General features: G+C 43.6%; 1 protein-coding gene across 3 annotated transcripts in view; it reads right to left on the bottom strand.

Annotated features, from left to right (window-relative positions):
- Nucleotides 1–45: 45 nt before the first annotated feature.
- The window catches only part of TOGARAM1 (TOG array regulator of axonemal microtubules 1), a 32976-nt gene continuing 17754 nt past the window's right edge, over nt 46–15267 (bottom strand). The window contains exons 8-21 of one of the 3 annotated variants that reach the window (XM_052696511.1): nt 14217–14306; nt 13604–13764; nt 12180–12348; nt 11740–11874; nt 10873–11011; nt 10091–10196; nt 9478–9713; nt 5862–6020; nt 5036–5162; nt 4633–4751; nt 3706–3895; nt 2264–2510; nt 1617–1703; nt 46–754 (exon numbers count right to left, since the gene is read on the bottom strand). In XM_052696511.1, coding sequence (XP_052552471.1) covers nt 501–754; nt 1617–1703; nt 2264–2510; nt 3706–3895; nt 4633–4751; nt 5036–5162; nt 5862–6020; nt 9478–9713; nt 10091–10196; nt 10873–11011; nt 11740–11874; nt 12180–12348; nt 13604–13764; nt 14217–14306 — 2219 coding nt within the window. In that variant the 3' untranslated portion in view covers nt 46–500. Of the gene's footprint in view, nt 755–1616; nt 1704–2263; nt 2511–3705; nt 3896–4632; nt 4752–5035; nt 5163–5861; nt 6021–9477; nt 9714–10090; nt 10197–10872; nt 11027–11739; nt 11875–12179; nt 12349–13603; nt 13765–14216; nt 14307–15267 lie in introns of all 3 variants that reach the window. The other 2 variants (XM_052696512.1, XM_052696510.1) reach the window with 2 other exon arrangements.

Below are 15267 nucleotides of genomic sequence, written 5' to 3' on the forward strand. Positions count from 1 at the left end.
GCGGCGCTCCCCTCCCCCCCCAAACCCGAGGCGAGGAGGCAGCGGTTACGGAAATAAATCCCTTTATTCGCGTCAGTTCCCGTGTAAAACGCACGCGGCAGCGGGGCCCGGGCTGGCCGAGCAGAACGGGCGGGGCGGGGCGGCCGCGTTACACGCACAAACGGGCGCTCAGCTCCGTGCGCTCCCGGCGGTGCCCTGCTGCCCCGGGCTCGGCTCCATCCCGCACGGCGCCCTGCTAATACTGCACGGGGGTGAAAAAAAGCCGTCGTTCACCACCGGCGCACCAAGCCCTGCGTTCTGGATGCGGTATCAGCCGGTTCCCCTCCGGCTGCGTGCGAGGTGCGGCGCTCGCAGGTCCCAGCGCTGAGGGCAGCAGCGCAGCCCGCGCCGGCACTCCTACGGTGATCCCGACAGCAGCTCCTGGGCCAAGTGAACGCAGCCCAGGGCCGCCCCACATCCACTGCCATCTTCTGCCCCCTCGGCCCAAGGCGGCCCGCTGGTTAGGTGGCTATCTCCAGGAACTCCTCCAAACTCCTCTTGATGTGCGGCGGCTGAGCTGCAGCGTGAGCGAGGAGGCTCGGCCCCATCTGTGCAAAAAGTGCTTTGGACAGTTTGGCTGTGGCTGCCCGGATGTTTCCTCCTGCTCCGGGCAGAGAGCCGCTGTTGGTCATAGTGCCCAGGAGGTGCCAGAGGACGACTAAAACCTTCTGCTCTACAGCGTGAGGCTTCCGTGGGTACAGCTCCACAACCAGGTCTGCAAGAAAGAGAGCAGTTATTTATTATCACTGGGGACTACTGTAACGTACAGCCCAGAAGTGAGCCCCTGCCCTGAGAGAGGTGTGGAAGTACTGAAAGTCAAAGCATCTTCTCACAGCAACTAATGAAGGAAGGCCATGCTCAAAAGCTTGTTCTTTTTCGCAGCAACATGAGTGGCCCAATAAAAGTTATCAGCTTTCCCTACAAACATGCCTTTCATCTTCTCTCAGGTGAAGGGCTGGGAGAATGTGGCCTACGAGGAGAAACTGAAGGAACTGGGGCTGTTTGGTCTGGGGAAAAGGAGGCTGAGGGGAGACCTGACTGCTGTCTTCCAATATCTGAAAGGTGATTGCAGCAGAGCGGGGCTGGTCTCTCCTCACTGTCGTGAACAGGACGAGGGGAAATGGCCTCAAGTTGCAGCAGGGGAGGTTTAGGTTGGATATCAGGAAACGCTTCTTTACAGAAAGGGCTGTGAAGCACTGCCATGGGCTGCCCAGGGAGGTGGTTGAGTCACCATCCCTGGATGTGCTTACAAACCGTTGGGATGTGGTGCTCAGGGCCGTGATGTAGGGGTGGGCTGTTAGAGTTGGGGTAGGATGGTTGGGCTGGGGTTGGACTCGATGGTCCTTAAGGTCTTTTCCAACCTGAGCAATTCTATTATTACACAGAACAGAACAATCTTTTCTTTTGTCAGTACTAGCTTCACTGAGCATTGTAAGGGGGTGAAATTTGACAACAGATATATTGTTAATGGTCACAGTGCACTGTGGCAGATACACAACCACCTCATCCTGCAAGGAGTTTGCATAGCTAGGATGGTACACAAACAAACAAACGTGCAAAACAAAGCAGCACCTTACCAGCAAGCTTCTCAGTGATGTCTTGTTTTGCTTTTCCATTCAGAAATTGGACTTTTGTGCAGAATGGCTGCAGAAGCAAATAGCTGTCTAAATTCAAAGAACAAAACAAATTAAGAATTGTAAACAAAATTAAGCACTCTGGAAACAAACACGATATTAAAAAAACAGTAACTAAGAAGCTGATTTATGATGCATTAACTCCAAGAATAAAGGTAATTTATTTAAGGAAATACAACCATAAAAGGATCATCTTAACAAGCCCTAACTCCAAGACTCTGGTAAGATGTAGCATTTTCCTTTTAATGAAAATAGTAACTTTCTGCTGCAAGGCCAAAACAGTTAAGGAATGATAACAGTTGTGCCATATACAAATCCCCAAGTCTCCTTCTTTGGCCTGCTTTAGAGCTTCAGTATTCTGACATGCTGCTGGGTGATGACAGACTTGCTAAGCAAACATAACAAACCCACCTACACAGTTAGGACAAGTCTACACTACAATGACTTGCATGCTTTAAAATGCATGAGAATAAAAGCAAGGATGCATTAAACAAGGTAATGATTGAATGGAAATTATTGAAAAGAGCAACTCTTTACATTTAAAACATAATGCAATTAAAACTCTTTAAACTGAAGAGAAAATAGATTACCTAAGTGTTGGCACAGAGCCTGAATAACATCTGTTGCAGCTGCGTAGATCCCTGGATTTTTGGAGTTCAGGTTGTTATCTACCATTGCAGGAACTAACATGTTGATAACTGGTGATAAATTGTCTTTCAGCAATGGAATCATCTTGTGCATTGTCTCCAAAGCAACCAGATTGACTTTGCTGTTTGAGTCATGTAAGCGAGACTTGAAAGCATCGAAGATCTGAAAACGTATCCAAACAGCATTCATCTGAATTAATGAATATCTGAGCTGGATTTTATGTTTCCTGCTTTTCTGTTACGCTTCAGTTGTTCACCATAGCAAAAGGTGGCTCTGATATGCAAATACTTGGGATTATTTTTTTTAGCAAGTAAACCAACGCTCACTGTTTATTTTTGTACTGTGGATGCCTCAGCAGGACCCAACCAACTGTATCTGAATTTCAGGCTTTGCTCTACGATGTACTACAAGTATACCAACCATCTGTAACTTTCAGTATTGCAAGCAATTATTTTTAACAAGACGCAGCTCTACCTGGCAAAAAGAACATCCAGGAGTATCTTTGAAATGTGTTTGACTTGCCTTCTGTAGCACACGGTGACATGGTTATCTTAATAATTAATAAACCCTACTATTATAACCCCTAAGCCTTGCTACAAGACATGCAATAACATGCTAAAATGTAGGGCATTTTTTCGCTTTTCAGAGGCATTAGGAATAGGCATCCTTGACAGAAAAGACCTGGTCTGGACATCTTACAATTTGTTCCCACTGTGTCTATCTTCTAGTTCCTAGATCAAGCCCACCACTCTAAATTTCACCTCTTCACAACAGGAATCTCATCTTAAGGATTTAAAAAACATCCACAGTTAAGATACCAAGACGTTTCACAGCCGTATTTTATTGATTTACAGCAAAGGCATTGCACTGCTAAAAGTCAATCCCACTTTCATTCTATTTGCAGTTCACAACCGTTGGACATCACCACAGTATTTCTCTTCTCCTCAAAGAACTCTTCTTCTCCTGGAAAGGATACTCACCCTAAGCTGTTATATTACATGAAGACCCTTCCTCACTTTCTCCAAGATTAACAAAGCTAACCAAACTTGCAACAGTCCGTGACAACATCTCATGCCTTGATTCATCCTTCCTGCTCTGCCTGTAATCTGTTCCTATTTTGGTATTTTCTCAGCAGCAGCACACAGTATTCCAGAAATACTTCTGTAACTGCTGCCTAGGTGAAAGCTTCCAACTTCTTCCTCCCGTTTATTGCCATTACTACCTTTGCAGCTTACATCTCTCCTCTCAAAGCACACCTGACCATCCCTCAGTACTTGCCTGTTAATCAGACATTGTTATCGAGAGAAGAAATCATGATTTTTAGCAGAAAATTCTGTGATGGAATTTTAAAAGCCTTCTAACTCAGAAGCTGTCATAGGCTTACCTTCACAATGTTCACAACAACAAAGTCCTGATTGTTCTCTGTGTCTGACAACAGTTGCTTAATGCCATTTATTCGATCCCGGAAGTCTTTGGCATTCAATAAACCTACGATGTCCTTCACATATTCTTCACTTTCCAGGGAATTACGAGGAACTGGTTTTCTACTGACTTCGCGTGCTTCTGCAGCCTCTCTGTGGAAAGGAAGAACTTCAGCAAATACATCAGCAAGCTGAAACAAGTCGTTAATCCTGGACATTTGCGTAAGGGCAAATGCAAAAGAAAATCTTATCAAGCCTGGAATTAATTATTCTGAATAGCAGATAGTGCCTGAAAGAAATCTGTTCCTGAAAGACACCCTAAGCCCAGAGGCAGTCACAGAGCCGATGAACTCTATATTCTCAGATACAGATGTTCTGGCCTGGTTTGAGTCTCTCGTGCTTTTTTTTTTCCTCTTTTTCAGATCCACAGAAGAACTGTTAGAAACCAAAACTGAAAACAAAAAAAATGGAGAGAGGATGGTGTAAAGCCTTCAGCATCCCCAGTCAGAATTTAACCGAATACTCAGCGTCCAAAGGCACAACAGACAATTCTTACTGAAGCTACTCCTAGGTGCAGAGCTTGGATGGCAACATCTTGAAATGAAGGACCCACCTTGAGCTGCCAGTGTTTGGGTTTCTTTTGTTTTTTGTTTTTACACTCTGTGCATTTTCACAGGCAGTCAACAAACAAATCAATTTCAAAATGCAGAAAGCCATTTTCATATTAGCAACTATCCTATTTGAAAGAACTTACTCGGGACACGTCCAGTTTTCTCCTTTTCTTCTCCTATGTTTAACCCTGTTGTGAACCTTTCAGTGCTCATTTCTCATCACGAGATCATTCTCCTAGAGATCAGTTCACAGGATAGAATATTCAGGAAGATCATTACCTGTCAGTGATGTTGAGAGCATCTCTGGAAGTAGACGATGACCTCGAATGTCCAACACTACCAGTATGAGAACGTCTTCCTTTTGCTGAAGGTGTGTCTAAGGGCATCTCTCCCAAACCCTGCACAAAGATGGAACTACTTATTAAGTTGGTTGGTACGTTCTGCAGCACTGGAGACTCTTTAGAGGCAAGTCTAACAGCCATGCAAAGCACAGCAGCAAAGTACAGAGCATCCAGTGTATCTGCAAGGATTAAAGGTATGGACAGGTCAATCCCTGTATTAATCTGATCACCTGTCTTCACCTGAATATGCTCCTCCCATTCTCTACAGGTCTGATGTCCATACCTAAAAACCACTAGTACAGTTTGTGTTTCTCACCTGTTAAACAAGCTTTTCTACATACCTTTTGATGTAGATTGTTAACAAATTCCTTAATGTAAGGTAAATCCTTGGCTGGCACATACTTTTCAAGTGTTTTATCAAAATCAGGATGAGTCATCATGCAGAAAAGCATCTTTCGACCATAATACCTGCAGGGCAAAAGACCATGGCACACACATCCGTGAGCACTGATCTGTACGTTTAGACAAATGTAACTTCAAAACAGAGAAGTGCAAAAAGATTGCTGTCTATATGTGTAACCAGACACCCTTTCATTTTTCCCCAAAGAAACTCTGATCAACAATCATTATCTGATCAACAACTGAGCAAATTAAAGACTGAGAAACAGTCTTGAAACAGTCTTCCATTTTAGTGTTCAAGCATTGGCTGTATTTAGACAGGGCGGTCCACCTCTGCCAGTCAGACAGCATGAATCCCAGCATGGCCTGGGTTGCACAGGAGCACAGTGCTCATCCAGCTCCAAGCCCTGCTGTGTGCAGGTCGCCAACCAGCAGCCCAGGCTGCCCAGAGCCACATCCAGCCTGGCCTTGAATGCCTGCAGGGATGGGGCATCCACAGCCTCCTTGGGCAACCTGTGCCAGTGCATGACACTGATCCTAGAGCTCAGATCCCCAGCACGGCCTGTGTAGGGCACGTGGCCAGAAAAGTTTGTCCATTGATTCCCTCTCTTTCCTGCTGCCACGTGGGCACAGCTGCAGGAGACATCCAGGTAGTTCCCAACACGTTATCTTAACAGCCATTTACCACTGTGGAGAACCATACACTGAGCTGTGCAGATGTTTTCAGCCACCTCTAGTATGCTTTGCTGAATTACTGACTCTACTAACCTTGTTTGCTGTGAACTATCCAGTGCAAACCTGGCAATCGCAGAGAAAGTCCTATCAGTGACACCTTTGGTTCCAGACAGCACCCACTCTGCTCCCATACGTTCTACAACATCTGCCATGTGCTGGGCTGTGCATCTTCTCACCGCTGTATGCAGATGGCTAAAGAGAACACGACTGCTTAGTAAGAGCTCATTGCAGCAGCTAACTAACAGAGTTTATGCACCCAAACAGACACGGCATACAACTGCACTCTTATTCTATAGCATAATCTACAACAAGCATAGTGCTGATATGCAGATACCTATTCTGGCTTTACAGAAAATACAGAGCCTGGTAGCTTCATTTGAACGGATAACTCATGGGGCTAAGTATCAGAAAGCATCATTTCACTCACACAGAAACCCAAGCTACATGAACGCAGAAGGGAAAAAAAAAGATGACCTCCTTTTTGTTAAAGACCATTGCAGCCCCTTATCCTCTCACAGGGCAGAATCCTGCAGTTTTTAAATTACTAAAGATGTTCATTCTTTTCTGTGAGAATTTATTGTCTAAATTTTCCTACGTTAGTGAAATATTTTGGAAAGCTCACCGCTACACATTCCTGCCACCAACTTCATGTGAAACAATCCCCACGTTCAGACAGAAATCCCATATCATTTATATCGATTTCAAATTAAATAAAGCAGTATTCTATTGACTTCTAAAAGCCTTGCAGAAGCCTGTTTTCTATAAGACAGAGGACATTACATTCTTATGCTGGTAAAAGTTGGAAAAAACTTGGAATTAATGTCCAAAGTTTTGCAACAAACTAATCCTGCATACAAATCCTGCAGTACCTGCTGATCCCATGTGTTCAGTGTGCAGTTCTGCAGATTTGGAGCTTTCCAACTCTATTTTCACCTCTGGGTTTAAGGACAGTTTTACTGCACAGTAAATGAGGCACCACTATGGCTTGTCGTTCCAAAGGAACACCAGGTCTAAGGAAAGGAGCTAAGGAAAAGAGTGGACTTGCTATCCACATTACTGGCTTCCCCTGCTTCTCAGCCTGATGCAGCCATCCCATGTCCTTCCTGAACGACTGTTCCTGCTTCAGAAGGACTTTGTACCATAAATATAATGGCCTCATTGGAGGTGAAGGTATCCTTACGTTGCACAAAGCACCTTCAATTGGCACAAAGACACCTAACAGCCTCTATTAAAACTGAACACGTTGCAACTGCAAAAGCAGCTCGGGCCACGAGATCTATGAAGTAACTCGGCAGCCAGCACGCTGAGTTCTGTGCTAACATAGCACAGGTCTGAGCTGCTCTGTGCAGCTTAATACCAGAGCTCAGTGCCTGCTGTCATGTCCGTACAGCAGCCCCAGTGCTCATGAGCTTGGCAGAAGGGAAACAGACACAGCCTATCTCCTGCTGTATGTGCTGGTGGGAAAACAACAGCTATGAGGCTTAAAGACTCCACTCAGTAAAACCAAGTCCCCATTCCCCACAGGCACCTGCTGCTCATGCAGAACAGCAGGAATTTGTGTCCCATGCATATCAAATCCTGCAATTAAGCAATATTCGTACAGATAAGAAACGTGGCTTTAAAATTTCTTGTTCTGAAAGCACAACCGTGAATCAAGAATCTGCTCAGTGAGGTGAGCTTGCAGCAGTTATCCTGTGTGTTTAGAGCAGCAACTCATGAAAGCAAACAAAAATGTTTCAGATTGCTCTTGCTGGTAAAGCCAGAACCAGTTCTGTAGGTGATGAAGACTCAGCACATAGGCCTGCTCAGGGCTACAAGGGTAATACTTATGATCACAGTAGGCTTGAGACAGGGCTAGCAGAAACTGGGTAAATTTTCAAAAGGTCTTATGAATTCTACACAAAAATCATACCTGTTAACCTGAACAGTGATGGTGAATAGAAAAAAAATGTATAAAATGGATTTAGAAAATACATCACTTCTGTGATCACGCAGCTGTGTCAAACACAACTTTCCCATTTCACAGTGAAGGTGCGTCCCGTTTTCCCTCCAAATTTCCACACGGGAAGACAGTTATCATCCATATTCACTGTTACTGACCACAGAGATGATGGCTGCAGTTGTGCCACACAGGCTTTGGTGCCAATGTGGGCAGAGTTTCCTGAAGCCTGGATTAGAGAATGTGAAGCCCCCAGTGCTACGCAGGCCATCCGCTGATGTGCCAGGCATGAAATGCACACTGTACCCCATGGTTTAGTCAGAGTTTGCACTGATGGCTTCTTAGCTGCGATGAAATTAATCCCCACTTCAAATGCTGTATTCAGACTCAGTTCAGATAATTCTGATGCCTGAAGTATCTGAAAGTGTCCCTGAGTTCACAAACTGGGGGGTCAGATCTTTGTAGACCCCATGAGGATGTGTCTGTGAGTTTGAATCTGCTGCTGAAGACAGGGAGATCAGATTCAGGCAATTACAATCAGCAGCACTGCTCAGCCAAGGACATCTGAAAAAGGGATGGAGTACCTGAGTGAGTAATAACTGCACCACATTACATGGCTTCTGACTTAAAGCAATGCACAATTACTGCCTGCTGCTCTTAAATTCTCCCAAATGACTACATGCAGGCACATTTCTTAAATCATCTAAATGCTAAGGCAGATATTTGCCTTTCAGTTTGAAGTTCAAATAATTGAAGTATGGTTCTCGTTGGCTTTCAGAGACAGAATCAGAATATTCCAAAGCAATGAGCTTCCCCAGAAACAAAATGAGAAACAAAGTATTCTGAATCAAAACTAACTGCTATGGTTCTAGCAACGCGACAAATCTGTGGACTGATTTATCATGGAGCATCTGAAATATTTAATGCAAAGGACAGACATGAATTTCTTGTAACCTAAGTGATGACAGATACGCAGCAGATTAAATAGAAGCAGGTATAAAGCTACCATACTGAAACACCTCATGGCTCAGTTAAGTCTTGGTACTGCAGGAAATGAGGATATAAAAGAACAGCAGCATACTTAGCAGGTAGGGTGAAAGACAAGAATGTAACTGCTGCTACAGATTGGAGCGAGCTAGAGATCAGAATCACAAACCATGGAGCCAGAAATGGAAGCTTGTCATATCTGAGGCAGTCAAGAAAATAAAGGCCGTCACCACTGTAAAGGAAATTAAATGCAGACAGAGAAAGACTATTAAGCAGCAATGTATAGAGAACAACATGAAATCAGCCAAGATGATTGCAGCTACAGAACTGAAAGTTGTAGATCATTCTTTTAAAGAGAAAGTAATGCTGAAGAACTGAAAAAGACAGGCATTTCATTGCAGAATGAATGGCACGTGAGGATGCTACGTGAGCTTCATTAGACAAAGCAAACCAGCAGTTTCCTAAGAGCATTATATTAACGTTGAATAAAATCACTGAAATCCTGCAAAACCACCAGAAAACACAGCAAGCTCCACAATCAGCAGTAATGCACAAAAAGAAATTTCACGTTCACGCCAACAAACGTTGCCCTGGGCAGCAGCTTTGCTTATTGCATTTCCCATTTTCTGCCTGTTATGTTTTGATCTATTTTTTTAATGATTATATTTGATATACTTAATCTATTCATAAGTTAGTTCTTTATAAAGTCTTTGTAAGAATTACCTTTGCCCTCCATTTATAAGAGAACAAAGTGCACGTGCTGGAGTCACATTATTAACCATAGCCTTCAGTGCTTTGTCTACCTCTTCCCTTATAAATGTGTTGGATTCACCAGCTTTGTGCAAAAGGACTTTTACTGTATTATCTAGTTCTTGATCCATGCTCTTTCTCAGGTAGGTGAACAAATCCCCTAAACAGACCACAGCAGCTCGAGAAACACCTGAGCGTAAATTCTTGACCTGCACACAGGAAAAACCCAAACAAACAATGAATAATGTTTACAAAATAAACGTAAAAATCAGAAAAGCTTCACGTTTCCCTTTTCAAGTAACTTCAAAAGCAAATGAGAAATACATTTCTAACTCGATTCACAAGGTGTGAGAATTAAAACACATGCACTCAAAAATGTTACGCTGTAAATCTTTACAGTCTTTCAGCAAATAAGCTGTTGGTATCCAATGCATGAGCTGCTCTGCTGAACTACAAACTCATCCTTGTGAGACAGAGGAGAGCTAATCGTAGGTGAACACAGCATTTCACTCCAGTGCATCTCACGGCTGTAAAGTACATACATTGTATACACTGTCAGTGAAATATTCTGCTACTAAAATTTAACCTCTTGAGCCACAGCCAAACTTGTTTCGTGGAGCTTCCCAGTCAGCACAGCTGCGTGGTATGCAGACAAACACCGAATGAAGTTCAGGCCTTCAATCTTCTTCTCCCTGTGCAAAGAGAACGGAGAACATCTCAATTCAAGACACTTGCAAATGTCCCACAGAAGAACTGAAAGCAGAACAATGAAGAACCAAACAGCAAACCAAGTGATGTCGTAGAATAAAGCAAGGATATGTAACATGGAAAATTCTTTTGAGGCAAGTCTTCCCTTCAGTGTGGGAAGGGAATCATCTCATCTCTTTAAATTCTGCCTGCTGCTCGCAGTAGTGGCAATTAGAGGATTACTTTCCCTCCAAAATTAAAGAGGAACAGCACTGTAGCCCCAGCCTACCAGTTAGAGAATTGCTGAAGCTTTATATTTAACAGAAAATGACAAGAAGGGATGCTAAAAATTTGTGAAAGCTTAAATATTAGGCCTCCATTTACAGCATTTAAGTTAGATTCATTAATTTCACAGAATCCTTCAAGTTGGAAGAGATCCCTAAAACCATCCAGTCCAGCTCCCCCGCAATGAGCAGGGACAGCACTGCTCCATCAGGACTTAACAGCAGTTTGATTTCGATTTGGATTAAACAAAATAATTTTCTCACCTATCACTTGCAATCATTTCTTGCATTTGATGTTTCCGGCACCTTGCAGTGCTTTTAAAAGCAAGCTATCAAACGACAGCCTTACAAAGCCTTCCACAGTGCATTGGGCTGCAGGTAAGAAGTCTGCACGTACCAGTCGTCGTCAGCCAGGAGCGCCAGGGCTTCTGTCAGGGCTGCCTCTGGTTTTGCAAAGGGCTCCAGTTCTGAAGGGTCCATCACTTCAGGGCTGTGAGTGACCGATGGCGTCCGCTCCTTATAGCGCCCTCGAGGCCCTAGAGGAATTTCATCTGAAAAGCCAGGAGGCCCATCAAACACTGCACAGCCACGAGGAATCAATTCATCCACAGGAAGAAAAGGCACCTCCAGCTTCTTGCATTTAGATGGCTGCTACAAAGGCACCACGTTTTCAAAGGCAGTTTTCCCAGTCACACCCTCAATCATTCAGCAGATGTAATTATTTTGTACAGAACCATCACTTCAAAAAGCCCCAAGCACAAATGCAGTACTCATTGTTCTAGATGTAAAAGCTGACGCACAGCGTGGCAAGACAACAGAGCAAAACTTACAGAGTCACTTGAGAAACTCTAGAGCTTTGACTGCTACCAACAGGAACCTGTTCTGAAGAGGTTTTTGCTGTGTATTTTGAAGGCATCTCAGTGACAAGATGTTCCCAGAAATGTTTTTCTGGGAGGGAGAAGGTTGCAAGAGTCCACTTGCCATTAATTCCTTGCATCACTGAAGTTGCTGAGTGAATAAAAAAAAAAACCCTCTCACATTGCAAACACCTTCCTACCAAATTTTGGATGCAAATAGTTTCCAAGGAGAGTGATGAATTCTAATCTCCTTCACAACCATTCCCAACACAGCAATCTCCCAAAGGATCCCAGGCAATCCACTGTACAAACAAGTCATACTAAACCAACTGCACTCTGCAAATGTCCCACTCCACGTACCCAAAGATTTTAACAGTCTTTATATGTCATTCAATGCAAGAGCTTACCAGAATCTAGCAAGGCTGAACATTTTGCCTTCTTCAAACTGGATGTTCTTCTTAGTGAAGTATTCGGGGCAACATTTTCTAATGACAGTGACACACTTCTTGATGGTGCCAATATTTCCCCATGGAGATTTAACTCTAGAAAATAAATGTCAAAACTACAGCAACAGCAATTCAGCAAAAGGAAAAAACCTGTTGCTTCCAATCCTCGTTGGTTTTTGATTATTTTAACTACAGTGTTTCAAATGTTTCCTTTAGTGCTTTGCTCCGCACTACTCACAGTACAATGCAAATGATTAAAGAATAACCTGCTGTCTAAAATTCACTCCAGTGATACCTTCTGTCACACTGTCATCATTTTTAGTAATTATCACAGAATTTTCATTTCAACTTGTGCAGCATTTAAGAGCATATTATCGATTTAACACAAAACCACTGCTCACTGTCAGCTGTTGTGCTCTTGGGTTCATTCAGGTTCAGTCTTTCCCAAGGACTTTTTTCCTTTTCTTCAAGGTCTTTGACTTCCTGATATTCCTTGTGACTTTGTTCTTTTCTTTCCTTTTTCTTCTGCCTCATCTTATCCTGGGCAGATTTTGACATGGTCACTTTTACCTACAGAAAGTAACGAACGCGTTGTGATACGAAACCTGACAGAGAGCACAAAGCTACCCAGCAAGCGTAAGGTTTCTATGGGACAGCCTGCCATCCCCCTGTCAGCCTTGTGTTGTTTCCTAAAGATCTAAGTCACCAATTTAGCTCACACTGAAGCTCACAGGCTTTTAAAAGCAGTGTTCAGCAGTGCAGCCTCACACCTGCCTCTTGGATCCTTACGATGCTTACAGTTCCCACAAAAACTTCCCACCCCCACTCCATCCTGCAGCCCTCCTCCCAGAGCCCTCAGGAGAGGTGGAAACTTCCACCACCACCATTTGCCACTACAAAGCCACTGGGCTCAGCCTGGGGCTGCACACGTGCAGAGCCTTCGTGCCTCACACTGCACTAACAGATGTGCTCACACCACCAGCCTGCAGTCAGGCAGGAAACCACTTTTTTGCACTTGTTGCATCCCCAATCATTTACACAAAGAACAGATTTTAAGGTGTAACTTAATCATCCATCCGAGACAGCAAATACATGGTTCAGAGCCCTGCTCCAGCCCCAGCATAGCCTTGAAAACGGGTCTCAAGATCCACTGATGAAATACCAGCAAATGTTAGTGGAGCTCTACAGTGTTTCAATATATCCCCTGGTTTTTTTAGTCTAAAACATCAGAGGATCACACAAACGCTTTACACAGTTCACTTAATTTGCTACCATCAATATTGGTAACTGGTGTTGTTTGTAACAGCCTGTTTGAGATGCAAACACAAGTTCCCTCTGGACCATGCTAAGTTCAAATTTATCTCCTATGTTACTAGCAAGCAACAATGACACCACACTGCTGTCTTATTTCAACTGGACACTGCAGTAAGTTGCATTACATAGAAATGTAATTCAGTCTTTAACAACTGTTAGAGAAATAGCACTGAATAATAACAAAGTTCTTTTGGGTCTGATGCAACATCCTGCAAACATCAGAAGAAAATGACTGTGCCCTGATTATCATTTACAAAATAAGCAGTCAGTGCAGCAATGCAGCCACATGTTCACAAAAGCATCTCTTTGTTAACCCAGCTTTAGTCTTCACCTTACAACTGGAACTCCACAAATAACAGAAATGAAAGGATCTGTATTCTGTTGCAAGTTACCTGAGCTGTGAATTCATGTATTTTAATCAAACTGCTGTTTACCACAATACAGGGTATCGTGCTGTATTCACACATACAGAAACAGGAGGTGAGACAATAAAACAGCCCTGAGATTCTACCTCTCTCTCATTTTCAACATGGGAGTGAGAAGTGCTGCCATGCTGGATGCTTCTCCCACAGAACCCCGGCGGTGGCTCAGGCTCCTGGGCAGACTGGTCATCTCCATTCTCTACACACGTTACAGTCTGGCTCTGTGCCTGTGCAGGACTTCCAAACACACCTGAAAGGCATATTGTGTCACACGGCCTTACCAAAGTAGTTATTTCATTCAGCAGGACTCAGCAAAACAAAAACCAAAAAAACAAAACCAAACACCACAAAGCAAAACAAAATCAATTCCAGAAGACAAAAGCATTGCTGTTGAACCATGAGTGGCAATTTCCAGCCAAAGGTAATCTTACCTTATCCCCCCGTGCAGGAGGGCAGGCTAGGCAAGAAGCAAAAACCAACCTTCATAAATCTGCTGCCATTCTTTTCTTGTTACAATGGAATACCACAAGCAGTACCTGCAGAACTTTCAGGTACATCTCTCTTTATTTTCATTTAAACTGGAGACTGTAGAAAATCTAAAATGTTTTAAGGATCTGTTTCTCCTTCTGCCTCCTTACCAAAGTGTACTTTCTACCATTTTAAAAACACGAGATGTGGGAGCTAAGTTAGTTCTCTTCATACCTTTACCAACGATTTCGACCGCGTCTTCAGACAGCAGACTGGGTGAAATGGAACCTGGGCTGCTCAGCTGCTGGGAGCTACAGGCCAACACTGCAGATCAGAACACAAAATCACCCACTGCACACATGGAAGGCTGCTCACCCTGCTGTACATCTCTTATTCTTCCCAAGTATCACCATACACTGACATTCCAGTTTATGACTTCTATGTATTGACTTATTTTCAAGTTACTGACACTCACAGGCTTTAATGAACACCAGCATCCTCAAGATGATGGAAAGCATATATGAGAAAAGATCTCTGCCTAAAAATAGGAAGGACAACCAACGTTTGTAACGGGAGGGTAAATGATTTACATCAACTGGTTTCACTGAAACCCCACTGCAGCAGTTCCTATCTGACTGACTGTAAGTGCAGAAATGGTTCTTACTGGTCCTTAACTAATCCAGCACCACTGCATCATCCAGGCTGGATGTGGCTCTGGGCAGCCTGGGCTGCTGGCTGGCGACCTGCACACAGCAGGGGCTTGGAGAAATAGAAACTTCCAAAGCTCTTTATGTATTCAGACTGAAAGAAATAATGTTTGGCCTTTTCTCATGATGTCTATTATCTCTCTTAGGACTTAACTGGCACTCGAATGTTAACTAATGCCCAAAAAGCCCAACTATTACAGTAAGAATAAAAACTACACCAAACACCCTGAAATGCATTTTCTAGAAAGCCTCCACAAAGGAGAACTTATACGAATAGCAACGTAGCAAAATTACAAACCTATGGAATGCTTCAGATTTCCTTGCTCCTCTGTATTTTGACTCTTAATTAGAGTCCATGGCATTTCTCTTTGCTTCTTGTCCTCAAAGCTCCACACCCACTGCCACAGTACAAGCGTTGGCCAACTACACTAACACCAGAAGTCCCTTTAGCATCAAATGTGAACCACGCAGAAAGAAGAAGCCACGTATGAACAAAACCTTTGAGTGTGCTTCTGGTGTACTACACGTTCTCAAAGCTTTACATTTCCAGAGGCTCCCAGGCTGCTTTTAGCCAAATG

Source organism: Tympanuchus pallidicinctus, unplaced genomic scaffold (assembly GCF_026119805.1).
Source record: "Tympanuchus pallidicinctus isolate F22 unplaced genomic scaffold, pur_lepc_1.0 scaffold3, whole genome shotgun sequence".
Lineage (NCBI taxonomy): Eukaryota > Metazoa > Chordata > Aves > Galliformes > Phasianidae > Tympanuchus > Tympanuchus pallidicinctus.